This window comes from Malurus melanocephalus, unplaced genomic scaffold (genome assembly GCF_030028575.1).
Source record: "Malurus melanocephalus ecotype Western Australia unplaced genomic scaffold, MMel_1.1 scaffold_258, whole genome shotgun sequence".
NCBI lineage: Eukaryota > Metazoa > Chordata > Aves > Passeriformes > Maluridae > Malurus > Malurus melanocephalus.
Window position 1 is genome coordinate 767,363 of NW_026623490.1, and position 19,095 is coordinate 786,457.

The 19,095-nt window shown below is 40.7% G+C and overlaps 1 protein-coding gene across 1 annotated transcript in view; it reads right to left on the reverse strand.

Annotated features, from left to right (window-relative positions):
- Window positions 1–18,991, reverse strand: part of RSPO2 (R-spondin 2) — a 97,765-nt gene extending 78,774 nt beyond the window's left edge. Inside the window, exon 1 of the mRNA XM_057375791.1 lies at window positions 18,446–18,991. Coding sequence (XP_057231774.1) covers window positions 18,446–18,539 — 94 coding nt within the window. The 5' untranslated portion in view covers window positions 18,540–18,991. The remainder of the gene's footprint in view (window positions 1–18,445) is intronic.
- Window positions 18,992–19,095: the final 104 nt, after the last annotated feature.

The following is a 19,095-nucleotide window of genomic DNA, read 5'->3' on the forward strand; positions in this document are numbered from 1 at the left end:
TTGATTTAATCTGGCAAAGAGGATCTAAAAAGGRGTCTAAGCTGTCCTTGGCACCMAAAGAAAAGTTTGCTAAGRGTTGGTCCATGTTGGCCATGGTTTTGAGCTCTCTATGGTGAGACCATGCCAAAGAATGCCAGAAGGAGTCTGGGGAGCTGCTGGACAATGGCTTCTACAGGGRAATCCAAGCAAGTGCAGAAATGTATTGCTGAGTCTTGCCACAGAAATRGAAGAATCAGTAATATTGATGATAACTTGCATAGTACTTGTAGCCATTGTAAGGAAATATTGTAAGGAAATATTGGCTGCCCAGGGAAGCATTTGAGCCACCATCCCTGGAGGTATTTAGAAAATGTGGATGAGGCACTTAGGGACATGGTTTAATGGTGGACATGGCAGCATTGGGTTAACAATGAGCTTCACTCACTAATCATGGAGTCTCTTCCACGGTGAATGATTCTATGATTCAATTATGTAATGAGGACTCTTGATCAATACTCTGCCTATCACAAATTTCGATCATAAATCTAATATCTCAACAATCCAAGAGGAAAACAGTACACAGGAGAATTAAAATTATATTCAAAAGGYTTTCAAGCTTCCTTTCCATGTGCATGCTCCCAGAAATAAGATGTATGCATTCCAGTTTGGAGGTTGATTTCCCCCCTTGAGCAACTCATTTATTGGCAACTGAGACCATTATCATCACTTCCAAAATCCTCATAGCAGAAGCTATGGTACCATTAGGAATTTATTCTTTCTCACCTTTTAAGTGATCAGTGCAGCTCTCAGATTAAATCTGGAAAGTGAAAGCAGTCCCATATTAAAAGATCATGGAAAAATAGAACAGCTTGGATTTAGTGCTTCATAGACTAGAATTACTATTTAYTATTCCCAATGTAAAAAAACACAGGAGTGTTTTTCTTCTTAAAGACTTACTGATGAACTCTTCGCATATTCTTTAGTTTGCCCTGTTTCTGGATTCAATGAAGAATACTGAGCTGAAGGAAATAAAGGTACTGGCCCTGCCTATTTAAACTGTGTCCAGCCACATGCAACAGGCATCAACACATAATGTTAAACAGTTGAAATTTCTTAAGGTCTTTTGCTCTTAACCCTGACACAAACCAACAGCAGATGAGCCTTGTCAACAATCTGTGAGTTGCTCAGTGCACTCTAACTATCATGTTCTAGACTGCACACTACATATCTGGTTGGCATTAAAGTGCATAATGAAGAACATATTTACATCCTGTATTTTTCCAATTTTAATCACTATATTACAGGCTTAACAGGCTTACAGTTCATGTCAGGAGCCAAATTGTTCTTATAAAATATGAAGCATTTATCTACTGAGAGTCTGGAAAGAGCAACGTTTGTTTATTGCCAAGTCTGAAACAATGCTAACTAGAGCGTGTGTTACTTAAGCTCATTCATGCCCATAAGATTTTACATGCTAAGGCTAAGCTGAGTAAATAAAATTCAGAAACTTGAAGGAAATCCCATTCTCTTATTTTTATTGAGCATTAGTAACAAGCTTGGCTCTGTACTGGAAATARCCTGTTTTCCAGCTCACTTCAGCTACATCTAAGGCACCTAAGGCTTTATTATAATCTAYGTAAGACGTGAAAACCACTGGGCAAATAAGCAAAGGAGAACAGTCCTACCAGGCCCAGGAAATGCACTGGATAARCAAAGTCTCTTCACAAACATACCCAACTGTTAGAACATTTCCCGACACCTGTAAACCAATGGTGATATCCTCATTCCACCCAGSTCAGCAGAAGATGAGCCATTCCTTTCTCCGGGCCAGAATATTCTCAATATTGTCCCTATATCTTTGTTCTAAGGAACTTACAAAGCAGTTTAAGCAAATAGAAATACCATGCTCTAAAGTCCAAGCATGTGATTTTGACCAATGTGTTGCTGTTCAGGAAGAAAGCTTCCAAAGAACACGCCAGAWAAAGGCACTAAAAGAAGAAAATATGTAATGCTAAGGAACAGACCTTCCAAGTTACAGACATGCAAACAAAAAATGTGTGTAGCAAAATGCAAGCAAAATCAAAATACTGGACAACAGAACTGAATTTATTTCTCATATGTGCACAGTCTTCACCTGTAGAACTGGAGAGCTGCTGCAAAACTTTGCAAGCAGCAAATGTCCCATTTTTCAGAAAAAGAAAGGTGGATACGGGAATGTCCCATTTTTCAGAAAAAGAAAGGTGGATACGGGACATTTTCTGTGCAACTTCACCAAGGTCACATCTGTTGAGAATCAGGAAATGAAAATATATCTTCTGAGCACCTGAGAAAGCTCCTTACCATTGCAGTCATCAATGGTAAGGATTTAAGTATTGCTAAGTATTTAGCAAATACTTAAATTACATTAAGTAATGCTAAGTATTTAGCAAAATTGAACATAATCATTGCAAAACCATAATTTGTAAAACTCTAAAAAAAACCTTCACATTACTAGATTTTTAAAAACTTTAAGTATTCCCAAAAAGTTATCTTCCAAAACAAAAATTAATCAATGAAACTATTTTCAATAAGGAAAGGTTTTTTGAATGCTGGAGACAAGAAGCAGGTATTTCAAATAAATATGGAATTTTCAATAAGCTCTGAGAAAATGCTGGATTTGCAGGCAAGGCAAAAGAGTTTATAGACACTTGGACAAACAGTGAAAGAAGAATAAATGTTATTTATGCTGCCATAGCTGCACATGGCTGAGAAGAGGAGCAGCAAAACAATTCAAGTAAAAAGGGGAAGGTAGAAGAGCAGAATAGGGGTCTTTAAAYATAGTGGAGAAACACTGGATAGAAAAATGGTCATTTTGAAAATATGAAAGTATCTGAATTAGAGAAAGATATATGAAAAGACAACTCAAACTGAGTGTTTCCACACTACACAAACCTACACTCAGCTGCAGGACATCACTTTAATTCAATCCAACATCACTGGGCTTTGCATCCTGCTTGTAGTCGCCACATTCAAAACATCCACCAAATCTTCTGTCATCCTSCCTGTTGTCAACCCCAGGCATCAGAGTTTGAGACTTCAAAGATGATGGACCAGACTTGGGAATCTTGAACTAGAACAGATGGAGCATGTTTGTTTTTCAGATACATAGAGCTATTCCACATCTTGCAGGAATGCCATCAAAAATTAAATTAAATGTAGTAGCTTCTGTATTTCAGATCCACTTAAATCACAGCAGGCTGCATGTCATCCTGAAAAATGACAATTAATGACTACAGGGCTTTTTAAAATTCAAATGAAAATTCCCTGATAAAGAAGATTAAAAAATAAAAACTTATTAAATTTACCTGTGTATTCTGAGTGCTTACCATTCAGTACATTTCAAGCAGAAATTAAAATTAGTATTTGGTAAGGGTCTGTTGATTTTTTTTAATTCCAAGGAAATGAGAATACAGTCTTAAAATGAGACAGGTCATGTATTCCTAAAAACTAAAAGCTACTTGGCTGACATTGTACAGATTATGTTTGCAGTGGGAATAATGACAGACTGAAGAATTAAAGAAAAGACAGTGGAAGCTCTAAGGAGGCAAAAACAAATGATACATCTTATTTTATATTCTTAATACAAGAAATAAACATTTCTTAATTTTGAGAATACCTTGAATTTTTAAAGCTATGTTTCCATTTTTCCGATAAGTTAAATTTAGCAAGGTGTTCAGCTTAGTAACTCTAACTAAGCTGGGCCTCTTTGAGACATCTTAATTTCACAGCCCAATTCTGAGGTATCTGATAATAYAGTTACCTCCTTCTGGAAGAAAATAAAACATATTTTGGGAGTTTTTTATGAATGCATAAATTCTTCATACAACAATTAAGTCAGACTACTGCAAATACCTACCTGCAATTGAAGAGCTCCGTCCTTTGTATCTGAACATTTACATGTCAGGATAAAACCCCACTTAAACACTTTCAGACACCTAGTGATGAAAAAAGGCAGTAATTTCTGCAGAGCACTGATGCAGAGTCACACAGGTTTTGCTGTCTCTTCTCTGATAGATTAACAGCACAAAAGACTTCACATCAGAGASAGCCAGCACTTTCTAAAGATCACAGCCACGGATGCAATATTCCACATGCTGGTGTGTGCTCAGTCAATAAACTTGAAGGCAGGAAACATATTTATGTGCTTATTATCCTTCATAATAACCACATAAATGCCTAGAGATTAACACTCTAGGACCTCTTAGCCACGCATATCACTGATATAATTCAAACTTCACTGTGATAAAACACTACCCTTTACACCAGAGGCACTGATGCACAGACTTGCAGTGCCTTCTTAAGCTGCTTAATATTTATTTAGAAAAACAGAGAGAAAAAAAAAACAAACTTGCAGACACACATGCAAAAATCCGTTATGGGGTGGGGGGGTAGAAGAATCTGGTTTTAAACATACTGACCAGCTCTGTTGGTAAGAGAACCAGGCACCTTGGATTCAAATTTCATGCTCTCACCACTAAACCACAATCCCTGCAGAGCATTTAAGTAAAGCTGTAAAATGGAACATCAAACAGCAAATGCAAAGCTCTAGGATGTACTTGAATATTATCAAGAGCATTCAACTAATCAGATTTCTTCTTAGCTAAACATGCGTAAACAAAAGAGAAATTATTCCACACAGCAGAATATCAAGGGGATCTCTACATGATTACTACAAGGAGAGAGAGTGTGTGTTTCTGCCACAAACTAAGAATGAATGACAAAAACAAGAAACAAATACAATAAAAGCAGTGATGAAATACAAGTCAACTGTGTTGCTAAACAAAATGGTTACATCTAAGTCACAATTTTGTAACTTAGTGGTATGAGATGTAAATGCAAAAGAAAGTTAACTCTAAATAGTTCTGACATTAAATCATTTCAATATAAGTCTCTTGAGAGACACGCTATTCCTCCACAGCACTGCATTTCATTGTGTGCTTTTTCTCATTACATGTCCACCAGACTTACCTGTGACTTGAGGGTTTTTTAAGAAAGATCAAGCTCAGAATGGTACATGCTATACTGAACCTCACAAAAATCTAGAATCAACTACCATTTTGTGTACAAAAAGAAACTTTGCMATGAAAATTGTACATGGAAAACATTATACTGAAAAAAGCATTAGTCACTCCAGCAGCAGTCAATAATGCTTTAGAGGAAGGAATCAGAAACCTCTTGTTGGTAAAGGCAAATTCATCTCCCCATTAAGAGTATTCCCATCTCTGATACTCAAGTCTATATAGAGACACATGAGATGAAGTAATTACTCTGAAAAAACTATAATCCTGTTAAAAAAACCTAAATTTTTTTATTGCTATATAAATTTACCATTCAACAGTCCAACCTCAGATTTAGCAGGACTGGCTGTAGGCGCCTGTTGTGGTGAGCATCTGTCTAATCACACAATATTGGCACAACCAATCATTTCACTTCTTGCAACCCCTATCCCAATTCCATAGCAGACTTAAGTAGGAAGAGAACATCACTTTTGACTTGTTTTTTTCAGAGGTACTAAGCACCACCAAATGTCTCTTTTACTTTATTTTGTAACCTCAGGACTCCATTTCTACACCTGTAAGAGACACCCATCACTTCAGAGAGGTGCATGGGAAAGCATCCTAAGCACTCCAAAACACTATCACRAAACAGAAGGACACATGATTTTTCAAAGACACAATCATGGTCATCATGTTATTAAGAATAAGGTCAGTGGGATTGCTAACACTACACAATCAGAAAATAAATACCATGGTGGATGAAGTACCATTGCCACTAACCACTCCACTTGGTCTTCTCTTGGAATTTGAAATGTCTGTGCATGTATGTTTTTGAAGCTGTCCAAATCTGTGGATATGAGCTACACATGTAGCTGCTTATCAGCTAGAGCACATACACTGAGCTCCCAGCAAAGATAAAAGCAACAGAATGCAGATGAAAAAAATGTTGATTTTAGTAATTAGAAAAGGCCAGCTGTTGCTAATAAGGAGAAAGAATGTTAAACTGAGACCTTTTTATTTTTTTTTTAAACTTACTACAGCTGAGACACAGAAGCCAAGTAAATCACTGGACTCTTTCACACTGTGACTGCTGGTAGAAAACTGCACAGAAAAACTACTGCAGTTGATCTGGTAGGAACACAAGCCCTAAATGGAGGTCTTCGTTCAGGTCAAGCTTTGGCAAATTCTAATCCTTCTCAGGTGACATTACATGTATTCGACCACATCCAGTTGATCTCTTCAAATATTTTCCTTCCTCTCCTCCTTAAGCCTTCCAGAGAGTGTTTAAGTAGCACAGACTAATGTTATTTTACCCAATGAGCCTCATGTTACATCATGCTCAATATACAGTAGTTTCACTTAGCAGCTTGGGAGGCTGTTAGAGAAAACAATATGAAACCAAGTCTGTGCTCAGATTCAGATTTAACAGAGTTACATTTCATCCCTTTTCCAAAGCTGAAATAAACCCCTACATATTGATGTCACTGCTGATTACAATAAGTGAAATAAAAGTTGGAAGCAGCAAGACTTTTTCCAGGAGTCTGATGGAAGAGCTGAAAGTAATTAAAGAGTTCTCAAATACAGCATTAGCAAATTGACAACACCCCAGGGCAAGCACCACCCCAGGAATATCCTCTATGCCTGAGACAGATTGACATCAYCCCAGATTTACACAAAATAAGTGAGACCAGAGTTAGGTCTAATATCTTAATCATTACATTCACAATGCACTCTCTGGTATCCGTAAATATTTGGGAGAAGAAAAATGGGAGAGAAAGGAACTCATATGATGCAAAATTAGCATGACATAGAATCTTATCTTTATGACAACCTGTGTTACTGCTGAATACCAAGAAGATGCTCTGGGTTGGTTTCAGCACTCCAACAAAGTTAAGGGGATTGCAACTGCATGTGACTCAGTCACTCACCCTAAAGATTCCWAAAGGGAATGGATTGTCTGCCTCCTCTCCAAGCTGGCTGTTAGCAAAAAGAAAAAAGCTGACACAAGCCAGGTACCCAATACATTTCCAAACCAGCTTTCACAGAAAAGCTTTCACTGAGGTTGGAAAGAACTTTTGGAGGTGAAAGGAACCATTTGGTCCAATTACCCGGTTCAAGTAGGGCTAGATAAATGCAGTATCCCAAGACCACGTGTGGATGACCTTTGAGCATCCCCAAGGGCAGAGACTCTACAACCTCTCTGGACAACTGTGCCCATCCTCAGCCACCCACACCGCACAAAATGCATCTTTCCTGATGTTCAGAGGGTACCTCCTGTGCTCCAGTTTGTGCTCACTGCTTCTTGTTCTGTCACTGAGCRCCAGTGGCAGCAGCCTGGCCCTGATTTATTTGCACCCTCCCTTCAGCTACACTGATGGATGAGAACCCCTTTGAGCCTTCCCTGGGCTCTCTCARCCTTTCCTCACAGGAGAGATGCTCCAGGCCTTAATCATCCTCATGGTCCTTTGTTAAACTCTCTCTAGTGCTGAGGAGCCCAGAGAAGAAAAGGCCATTCAGCTGTGCCTCCCCAGGCTGGCTGAAGGGGAAGGACCCTGCTGGCAATCCAGAACACCTTCAGCATTCTTTGCAGCAAGGGAACATTGCTGGTTGACATTCAGCACAGCACCCACCGTGTCCCCAGGGCCTTTTCTGCCAAGCTGCTTCCTGCTGATTGTCCCCCAATTTAGAGTGATGTGGGGGGTTGTTCTTTCCCAGGTGCAGGACTTTGCAATTCTCACTGAACTTTGTGAGGTTTCTTTCTGATTTCTCCAGCTTGCTGAGGTCTCCTGGATGGGGGTTATTTTCCAGAATACTGCTGGCACGAGATGCAAATAACAAGATATTTTTAGCAAAAGAACAGACAGTATCATCCTCTCCTAGTACTCGAAGTTGAGCAAAACTAGATTCCCTTTGACAAAATACAGAATTCTCTGTGTTGGGTTGCAGAGACCATGCAAAAGAGATGGGTAGAGCATGTGCAGCACAAATGCAGAAAGATAAGAGAAAAATCGTTGTCTTTCTTGCTCAAAGAAATACAGATGAGGCTGAAATGGAGGAATTTTTTTTTTTTTGTTCAAGTGCATGCCCTCAGCACAGAGAGGCTACATAATCCAGTGACTATGAATGAWTCTGACAATCAAATCTAGAGATCGATACCCAACTTTGTCCCAAACCACTAATAACAAGGTTATTCTATTCCTCTTCCTCCTCTTCATGTGTCAGGTTTTTTTACCTGAACCCTTCAAAAGGAATAKATATATTTTTACTACTTCACATCTGTACAGAGCTAGAGACACATGCTGTGTGGAACTAGGTGATCTACAGGTTCTGCTCACCTAAATATAAGATTTTGCAGATTTGTTTCTCAGTTTCACACCACACATTTTGCATCAAAGCAGTTCACAGTTTTTTATTTCYGTAAGAATCTATGTAAAAAACCCAAAGCAACCACAAATAAAACAGAGTAAACAGGAGTCAAAGTAAGCTTTATAACAAAAAAATAAGTTACTTTAAACACTACAAAAAATATTGGAGATTCCTCTAATTTTGATTCCTAACTACAGCCATAAGCATTTCCTAAAACTGAATTCCAGAACAAATTTGAAGGCCACAGATGAAACTCAGCAAACTCTGARACTAATAAAAGAGTTATGATAAGCACTTGTAATTCTGCACTTCCATTATAGCTAAAAAGAGAAACCAAGACCCAGTGTCATTTCAGCGAAGATGTTGCACTCCAGCACATTGCAATAGCACTGTAAGAGATGGAGTTGGAAGCCAAAGCACCTGTCCAGAAGCATCATTTCAATTGGATGATTGCATTATTTACATCCCTGCTGCCATGATATCAACATTTCACACTGGATAGCTGCTTAGCATTTACAAAAAAAAAAAAAAAAAAAAAAAAAAGAGACTGATTTATTTTCTATTACCATTTTCATTGATGAAAACATGTATGAACCACATGTTTTACATATGGAAAGACTAACAATGAAAGCAATCCCTCTGGCATCCTGAAGGTACCCACTTACCAGAGAGGCAGAATTCCCAACACTGAACCACATCAGGTAAAACTAAACATATGATCTACCCAAGTACAACCAATATTTTCTAGACAATTAAAAAAATAAAAAAAAAAAAAAAAAAAAAAAAAAAAAAAAAAAAAAAAAAGACAGGTGCATGCAGACCAGGTACATTTTGCATGGCCCAAGCAAGGAACTGAAGCTGAAGAGCTGTGCTGTCATCAGCTGCTGCCACAGGAGTAGATCACAACAACAAAGGCACACAGTTACCCCACTCCAAAAGGTGCCTGCCCTCACGTCCCTCAGAACGTCAGCAGCTTCCCTTACAAGTCACCATTCAACAAAGCAGGGAGAGAACACACCATTTTGGAGACAGAAAACCCAATTTAGAGGCAAAACCACCACCTGAGAATGCTCCTGATGAAAGTAAAACATGTAACCTGATGTGGACAGATAAATAAGCAAGTCCTGTGTGAAATACTCTTTGGATTTAGGTTTCTTGCAAGAGTGAAGCATCTCGGGTCAAAGACTATTTGTAAGTATTTCACACAATAATTGCTAAAAGCTTTAAGCAAGGCCTGAACTCATGAAGGGCTTCATGAAGGGCCAAAGAATATTTCTGCTATAGGAAGGAAATTTGGGACAGATTTCTGATTTCTGCTCAGGCAATCTTAGTCCACAGGTTGGCAACTGAGCAGGGCCAGCACTACAGGGCCTCACCTAAGCTGGGAGCCTTAAGTATCATCTCAAAACAGATAAAGCAAAAGATGATCAAACTTTCATTCCCATTCAAAAGAGTCACAGCCACATGCTTGCCAGTGGAAACACTAAGTTGGAATGTTTATWAAAAAAACATATTGTATCTACAAAAACTTTTGAGTAATTCCAGAAAGAAGAAAGACCAAATCAGTAACGTCTATTTTTACGAAGCACAATTGCTGTTTCAGTTGTTCCCATCTTGCCCATAAAGTTTTAGTACGGATGTGATGGGTGTTGTCAGCACTGCTATACACGTGCAGATTAATCTGTGCATGCACAACAGCCATCTGTCTGATGTGGCTGCTCTGGGGTTTTCTTGGTATTCCAAAGGTGGCAACCATACGGCTGAGAAGACCATACATTATGCAGAGTATATGTTTGTGTGCAACATATTTCTGCCAGCATTTCAACTCAAAAAAAAAGAAAATAATGTGCTTGGATCAGGCAGTTTATATTTTATTGTAGCTCTGCAATTCTCTAACACAAATGCACTTGTCCCTTTGCCGTGTAAAGTACAAGTATCTTCCAAGATAAAAAGGTGCAAACACTGTCTTCATTGCTGTACATGRTCTACTTCAGAGTCAGTGCTCATGCAACTGTCCATGATTAAAAAATCCCACCAACCTAAAAGCCAGCATCACAAATACTACTTATCTTCCAGGTCCCTTCCTCCATCTCCCTTACATCTATGTTTAGGTCTGGTTTTCATCAAGATGGAGAAAATCTTGACAATTCTCGCAAAAAATATAGGCAAATGTTTCTACAAGGTAAATTTGAGACTCAGTCTCTAAACCATGTGCTTTTGATTACTTTCAGCTTTAAATCCCAGGAATAAAAATATTTTTAAAAACAGACAATCATAGTAGAAGTACCTCCATGATATTTTGGATCYATGTTAATTATACATGAGATTTGCTGTTATCCTCATCTAATARCACACATAATTCCACTGAAAAGGGGGGAGGTGTTTAAAACAAATACAGAACTGCACATCTCTTCTAAATATTCTATGTGTRACCTGCAATTGCTTACATTTCCCTAGTTACAGCCTTATGAATATCCTATAAAATCAATTAAAAAGGAAGGAAAGGAGACAGCTTTCCCTCACAAAAGGGAAAAAATCTTAGAGACACACCAAGTACTTGGCTCTACTGAAATCTGTATTTCACAAAGAAATACATAACTGATTAATTATGAAACAAAGAACATTAAAGTTTTTTGCACTTCTCACCAGATCTTAACAGATGCGATCTTAAAAACCTCCCACTGATCACTTGACCAAGGTACCTCAAATATTAGTTGCTTCTCTGCTTTCCCATAAAAATATATCTCTTCCCCTCTTCCTTTTTTTATATCCTGTAACATTTCACAGTTTTCACACTCAAGTCCACAAACAAGAGGAAATGACGGAAAATTTAATCGCCAATCTTTGTATTCTGTCCCCTAAAAAATTTCAAGCAACAACTTTGAATTTAAGGAACAAGCACTTGGATTAAAATAGGGTAAGATTAAAGCAGAGCTATATGAGTTCACTGGAGGGTTTCATTCAAGGGTATTTAGGTAGAAACACAAGGATGAGACAGTGTGATCTTTACACATGCAGAAAACGCTAGCAGCTGCTCCACAAACCAAAGTTTGACACACAAAGGTCTGAGATGAGTGTAGCTATTCGAAATCCAAGTGCTAAGATATAGCAATTTCATAGTAAAGACATACAACTGAAGTCTCAAATCCTTTTAGTCTCAGAGGAATGATATTCCATCATTTCACATGAGTTACACTTGTCATCTCCTTTCCATGTTCAGAACATGGATTTCAYACCAATTAGGTATTTTGAAACTGTATTTTACTTGTGATTCCTCCATCTCACCCACCCCCCTCCACTGCAGAAACTTCATTGGAAAGKTGGCATTAATTAGAGTGTTGGCAAACTCGTTCTTTCACTCTTGCCTTTCCTGTGTTTGACACTGTGTTGCACCATTATCTGCCTTTTTGGGGCTTACASCACAGAGACCACCACCCTGATCCCTTTCAGGGTCATTTCTCCTCAGAGTTTTGAAAAGCATCAGTGACAATGGACAGGAGCTAAATACAGAGAGTATAAAGTGACACAGCTAAGATGCATGTCAGATTTAAAASTGGCCTTACAGCCCACAGACATGCAAGGTGCAACACTAAAGTCTGATCAGTAAGTGGTTTTAAGGATGGAGCTGTCTGGATAAAGCCATCGTTTAGAGAGAAAGAGAGCTCTGCATCTGCCTGACGCGCAAGATCCAACTGACATTTCAACACCTCCCTTCCTAAGGTGTATTAGTTAGAATTCAAGTATCAAAAAAACCCTATTCCATGCTCTACACAAAAAAATTAACTTGGGATCTGGATTTAAACCCACCACTACTGTCCCAAAAAATGATAGATTTACTCTTCTTGCACAAAATTACTTTGTGGCACCACACTGACCCTCACCACAGCATTATAACTGCTATACATGCTATATATAACTGCTATATAACTGCTAAACACATACTACAAATACAATGAGTATAGAAATCACTGCAGCACCTAATTTCAGTGTCCAAAGCAGTCCATGATGAAAGGCTCAAGCTGTTACATTTGTGCATTATCAACAGCCAACACATATGAAGTCATGCTTTTCACTAAGAAAAGGATTAGCAAATACTTGGAGCCTAGACAAATACAGAAGGTTCTCCAACTGTGCSTGAACAAAACTTTGAGGTGAAAAGAAAGGGCATGTTTGAGGAACTGAATTTATTAAAAAATACCTGCAACTAAATCAATCTCTAATACAGGAGAAATTAGAAATTTCAGGGACTGCATCTGTTACAGTTAAGAGCTGCACCAACACGTAATTTTAACAAAGTTGGTGGTTCCTTTCTCATTGGTTGAAACCGATTTCAGTTTAGTTCAGGGGCTAACACTGAAGAATGTAGAGCTGAACTACACTTCAATTACAGATAGACATCACATCATCTAATTTTATATTTATTTAGTTAGAGGTATGCCTTATGTGATCAAAAGCAGGACCCTACAATAAGATGGGTTAAATTGTACCAACAGTTTGATGGACTGCACCAACCAGCACCGCATCAGTTATACAAGAAAATGTAAATATTCATGTTCCAGATAGCTACCTATAGTCACGTGAGTCCCACCCCAGAGCTCATAATCAAGGATGCATTTTTGGAAAGGATGTTATGGTGAGCCATAAGMTTTCAAGYTGGAKGCACAATGCACTGGGAAATGTTTTMRGCCTGTGATGATCTGTAGGTYTGACTAGAYRGTCCCTCTAGTTAGCTAAATTTTTTTGTATTAAAAATAGCTAGATGATCAGAAATTAAATGCAAACCTCCATGAGACATTCATTGGCAGAAAGAGAAAGAAAAGACCCAACAAAGAAACAGCCTACAGAAAACCAATGCTTATTTCTTTATTCTTTGAATTTTGATAGTACGCACCTCTTCCACTCTCTAGCTTTTAAATAATTTCAYGTTTTTCATTAAAGGCAGTGTATATGAACAACACCATACTAACACACTTCACCACGGTAATTACACTGACCTGTACATGGTAAATGACACACTAAACTGAGAAACTGCATTCTTCTTGTTATCACCACAGTGTCCCTATATTAGCATAGAAACTCACTTTCAGTATCTGTCACGCATTTTGAGTTGCTTTAGYTGGTTTTCAGCCAAGCCTTAGAAAATGTCTATCCCCTCATTCCCCCAAAATGGGAAAATACAAAGTGAAGCCAATTTTATCAAGCAAACAAATCTAAGTTTTTCATCACAGTGTAAATCTCACAACAGGTGTTAACACAAAAGCATGTACATATAGATTTCAAGGTCTGATCGGGCACACCCATCTAACCCAGCATCCCAAACCCCTGTGCTCTACGGTGGAAGCCAAAGCGATAGATATAGGCAAGGAAAAGCACCCACACAGCAGCACTGTGCCAGAACATGCTCCCCATTTCCAGCTTCCAAAGGTGTCAGAGCCATAGGACCTGCTCCAAGGTATCTGCCCAGCCTCTGGCTGCTGAAGTGTCATGTACATACCAAGCCAAGACAAAAATATATCCTTTAAATATCATAAGCAGCACTACAAACCTACTTTCAGAAGCTGAATCCAACACATAAACTGAGGCATCTGTTTCAACAGTGAATCCTGTTCTTGGTGTTTTGAGTATCTCTCCTGCAAATCTTCACAATCTATTTGAGCGTTGCTTATTCTCACTACCACTGCATCATTAGCTAGTTTAGTATTCAGTCATTCACACAGAAATTTTGACTTCTGGAAGTTTAAGAAACTTCCTCAGACATACCCAATAATAAGTGTAAATAGCCAAAGGTTTAAAAGTTTAACTTTTCAATGGTTACAGTGTTAGGATATTCTAACTGCTGTAGTGATGATGTGTGTATAAAGAATGATTAGTAACTATCTTAAGTAAGGGTCTGAGGAACAGAAGCTGCACTCCAAAGCATTTCTGTTGATGATGAGTGCCTGGAAAATTGCCACCTGTGATAGCACATCTCAGTTCTTTCACAAGTTTTGTTACAAGTACTTAATGCCACACCTGGGGAAAAAATGTATCTTAAAGTACAGCTTCCACATAAGATTTTAGTCTTAACCCACAGACAAAAAGTTAACTGTCATCCAAATGTAGGATATGTTCCAACTTCAAAGAGAGGATAGAATAGCTAAAATATTTGGATAATGCTAGACAATTAAAATATGTTCTTTGTAGTATGACTTTTTCTGAGATAAATTATTCTTTAGGAGCTAGTACAGTCCTTGTAAAAGCATATTTGGTCAAGTATTTCCAACACAGGTTCTTTTACCCTAAAGCTCAAACTATCTATCTTTCCCAAAGCCTGACCACACAGTCCATCTGAGACAGGTTCCAAGATGATCCCAGTATCAGGTGAGTTCCTTGTTAGGAAAGCTACATCATAATCCCCAATATCCAAGCAGGTTTTTCTTCTAGTTGAAAATCCATGTAACAGCTTCCACTATTAACAGCAGGTTTTTGGTCAAGATTCCCATCTTGCATTAGGATGATAAAGATTTAATTGATATAATTTTGAACAAAGTGACTGTACCCCTCYCATACATGCATATTCTTCTATAATACTGTACAAGCCTGACTGAGGTCTGAGAAACTTGGGAAATTTCCTTTCCCAGGTAATCCTCCTATTCCCACCTGTGGATATTTTGCCATAATCACTGTCACTTGGTATTCACTCACTGCCACAGGTATTTCACCTTTATGAACCTCTATCACAGAGTGTGAGCATTTAGCAGGTAAGTATTCACCTCAGCCCTCATGACACTCTGTGAACAGGAACTAAATGGAAAGGCAAGTACTTTACAGCCAGAGGTTTTGAGTTCTTGGATATAAACAACWTCTGATTTAACTATGTGAATGTGTCCCATTCACATCTTTTGCTATTCCAGTATTGGTCCTACCAACTGTAGAGAGCCTCTCTGTTGACTCTTGAGTCTTCCCATCAATGGGATGGAAGATTCTATCTGCTATCATATTGACTTTTTTTCTCTTGGGGAATTTGTTAGCATCTATTTTTTATGGCTGTTTATAATGATCCCTATTTTCTCTTCTGTCAATGCTTTTGCAGAACACCATCACACCGCCCAGTGAGGCAGCCTCAGGGGCTTCATTTCTATGTACCCCCACTTTCATTTGTGGTACTCTTTGGAAAAGTTGTTATCATTATGTCTCAAAGACAAGGGAAAAACCCACTGCTCTTCCATGCACCCTGTGATATTCACCCCATGTCTTAGTGAAATGCTAAGACATGAAGCTGCCTATCTTATACTGACTGTTAAAGAGAAATCTGAAAAAGAGATTGAAACTTTCATCGAAGAAGGCTTCCAAGAGAAACAAAAAAAAAAAAAAATACAATAAAAAAAAAAAAAAAAAAAAAAAAAAAAAAGGAAAGCTCAGGCTAATCCAGCTGTGATATTACACCACTGAGCTTTAAGATAGGTAACCCTTAAATATGATTTCAAATATCATCTGCAGGAAAAGCAAGAAGGCCATCATTACCTGCTCAGGGCCAGAGRCTTTAGAGGGAGAATTTGTTGGGGTGTTTTAAAGAAAGTAAGGCACTGTTCTGAAGAATTATTAAAAGCAATATTATAATGAGCTGAAAAAGTAACTAAGAGCAGCAGCGGAATAAGCAGAACCTTGCTGATTATTATGTATTTATCAAAACAATTTCAGTGAAGTGGCACTGACTAACAAAACACAAATCCATACCTGATAGGAATCACATTCTAAACCCTATTTTATTATTCCACTTCAGCAGCAATGTTGCAAGCCTCAGTTTGGGAAAGGGTTGCAAACAGATGGTGAATGAGGAATCCTGGGAACATCTCCCCAAATTTACTTTAGTGTTCTTTACTGGAGTATTCTACACCAGCAACAAATCCAGGCAAGCACCAATACAGGCGTATGTATTTAAAGTTTATTGTGGATTTAGCTGCTTTAAAAAAACCAGCTACACATGATATTTGCCCAYAATTCCAGACTGAATGCAATTGATTCCTACCACACAGGAGACTTAATCTATGCCAAAAATTGTATTTCATTAAGAAAATGATATTATGGAGCATCTGAGATCATGTAACAGACAAAACAGAATGCCAGAGAAATTTTAACTGCCAGTACCCCACAGTGACTGCCTGATTATTTGCAGATGGGATATGGAAAAATTGTGAAATTATTGGAATTTTGGGTCCTGTACGAAAGCATTACTTCAGACTGGATGTGTCATGGCAAATGTCTATTATAATTTGAATACATTCTTAGATTTTGCTTTCCGTGCTTAGAACTGGCTATGCTTACTTCTTTAGACTTATTAACTGAAAAAGACTGCATTCTTCAAAACCCCAAACAAAACCCTTAGGTGACAGCACAAAACAGTGCCAGTAAGTCAATTGTCAATACTGATCGTATTTATCCAATAATTAAACTAAAAACTAATTTAAATCAATCTCCTTTGGAAAAGCCAACTGTTCAACAAGCACAACAATTGGTCTAGGATCAATCAGTGAACATGAGATCAATTAAAACCAGCTTAAGTTTTTGTAGGAGGACAATTCACACAACTTGAGATAGATGTCTATTCATTTCAGTACTCCCACAATGCAGCCCTTAAGCTCTGTTGTAAAGCAGAAATACCACTATCACCCTCCGCTGTCTAGCCAGCACTCTAAGTAGTTCCACATTTAATTAAAGACACAGTATACCCTTTGTTAGCACAGATAGTCTGGTCACTTTAAAGGACTGCTATCGTTTTAGCCACACACACATAAATTAAACTCTGGAAACCATCTGTTGAAAAACCATCAAAAGTAAATTGCTTTACTATTTTATTTGTACCTATTCTAAAGGTGATATATGCATGAAAGTGCGAATTATTTTCTTCTCATGGTTTTATTACAATTTGCTGCAGCTTAACACTGGAGATGTTAAGTCCCTCCCCTTCCAAATAATACCACTGAAAGTGCAATTCTTTCAAAAATACAGAWCTCTCAGCAGCTTGAGCCACCTGATTTTCAGCTAACTTTAGAAATGATAAGGGGAGGCATGGCCGAAAAAATGACAGGAAGAGGGATAGAAAAATAATTCAGAATATGTGCGCAATAAAAAATTTTATATTAAGGTAAACTTCCCTCGGAGTCAAAAAAATTTAAAAAAATAAATTTAAAAAAAAATAATAAAATAAATAAATAAAAAAGAAACAGGCGAAGCCCCGGCCAGGCTGCCAGGCGGACGGCGCTGCAGTAACCTCTCCGTCCACACGGGAGCTGTACTGGCACATTGCAGCGCTCCGGCTCCCGAGCTCCGGCATCCCGACACCAGCGTTTAGGGAAACAGATGAAGCCCCAACGCACCGTTTATGTCTTTTGCTCAAACGGATCGGCAAGTTTTCAGCAAAGTTGGGGGCACAGAAATCCCCCGGGCTCTGGACAAGGCGCGGTTCGCTCCGCTGCCGCGGCTCTCCCGGCGGCCAAGCCCCGCGGGACCGGCACGGCGGTGCCGGGGGTGGAAGGGGAGAAGCCGCTTTCTGCCTCGAAACGTCCACGGAAAAGAGCCGCCAAGTCCGTCCCGTGGACACGCGTGTCCTAACTGCGCGGGCTAACAGCGATCCCTCGGTCGCCGTGAGCTGTTGGACGAGCAGCGACGGCGACATCAGCGACGTGCCCTGCCCGCTACGGCCCCTCCGGCGGCGGGCAGCTCCAGCCAGACCCCGGCACTGCCGGCCCCGCGGGGAGGGACGCGCCGTGGGGCCGGGACAGTGCTCGTACCGCTCGACATGCTCGTCCCCGGCAGCCCCGCGCTCCGGCCGGTCCTTTCCYATCGGAGCTCACGTCCACGCCACTCCTCCCGCTCCTGGCCCGACCTCCCCAGCAGGAGGGCGGCGAGCAGCCCCACGGAGGGGTCGCCACGCCGGCATGGCCCCGCGCCCCCGGGCTCGCCCCCGCTGCCGCCCCACGTGCCGGCCCGGAGCCCGCAGAGCCGGAGCGGGGCTCACCTGCCCGGAGCGGCCCTTCCCCGCTGTGACCCGCCCGTGTCCCGCCTGAGCAGCCGGCTCCACTCACCTCTCTTGCTGCGTCTCCAGCGGCCGGGCTGGCAGTGGCCGTAATCCATGCAGTTCAGGATGATCAAGGCAAAGGAGAAGAGGCGAAACTGCATCCTGGGCCGCTGGGGTGGGCAGTCTCCTCCGGCGGCGGCGAGGGGCGGCGAGGCCGGCGGCGTGCGGGGCGAGGAGGGGCCGGCGGAGGGTCGCGGGGCAGCGGCTGCCGCTGGGGACCGCAGGAGTTTACGCGCCTCTCGCCGCCCTTCCCGGGAGCTGCGAACTCACCGCCGCTTCCAGCATCTCCCCTGTGCTGCAGGGACAGAGAGGGGAAAGGCTCGGCCCCGGGCTCTCCCGGTCCTCCCCTTCTCCGGCTCTGCCCAAAATCAAACACACCGAGAAAAATCACAGCGCGGGTCGGAGCGGGAGCGGGGCCGCGGAGCGGAGTCACCGAGAGCCCCAACCGCGTCGCAYACGGGCGGGCGAGCGCTGCCGGCCGGCCCCCGCGCCCCGGGACGGGCTGTCAGCCGGGGGACAGCGCTATTTATCCCGGCGCGGGGCGCTCCCCGCCCACACGCGCTCAGGTCGCGGGCACGGCGGGGCGAAGCCGTCCCCCCGTACCWCCCGCGGCGCGGCCCCGCGGCCACCCCGTCCCGCCCGGTCCGTGCCAGCCCA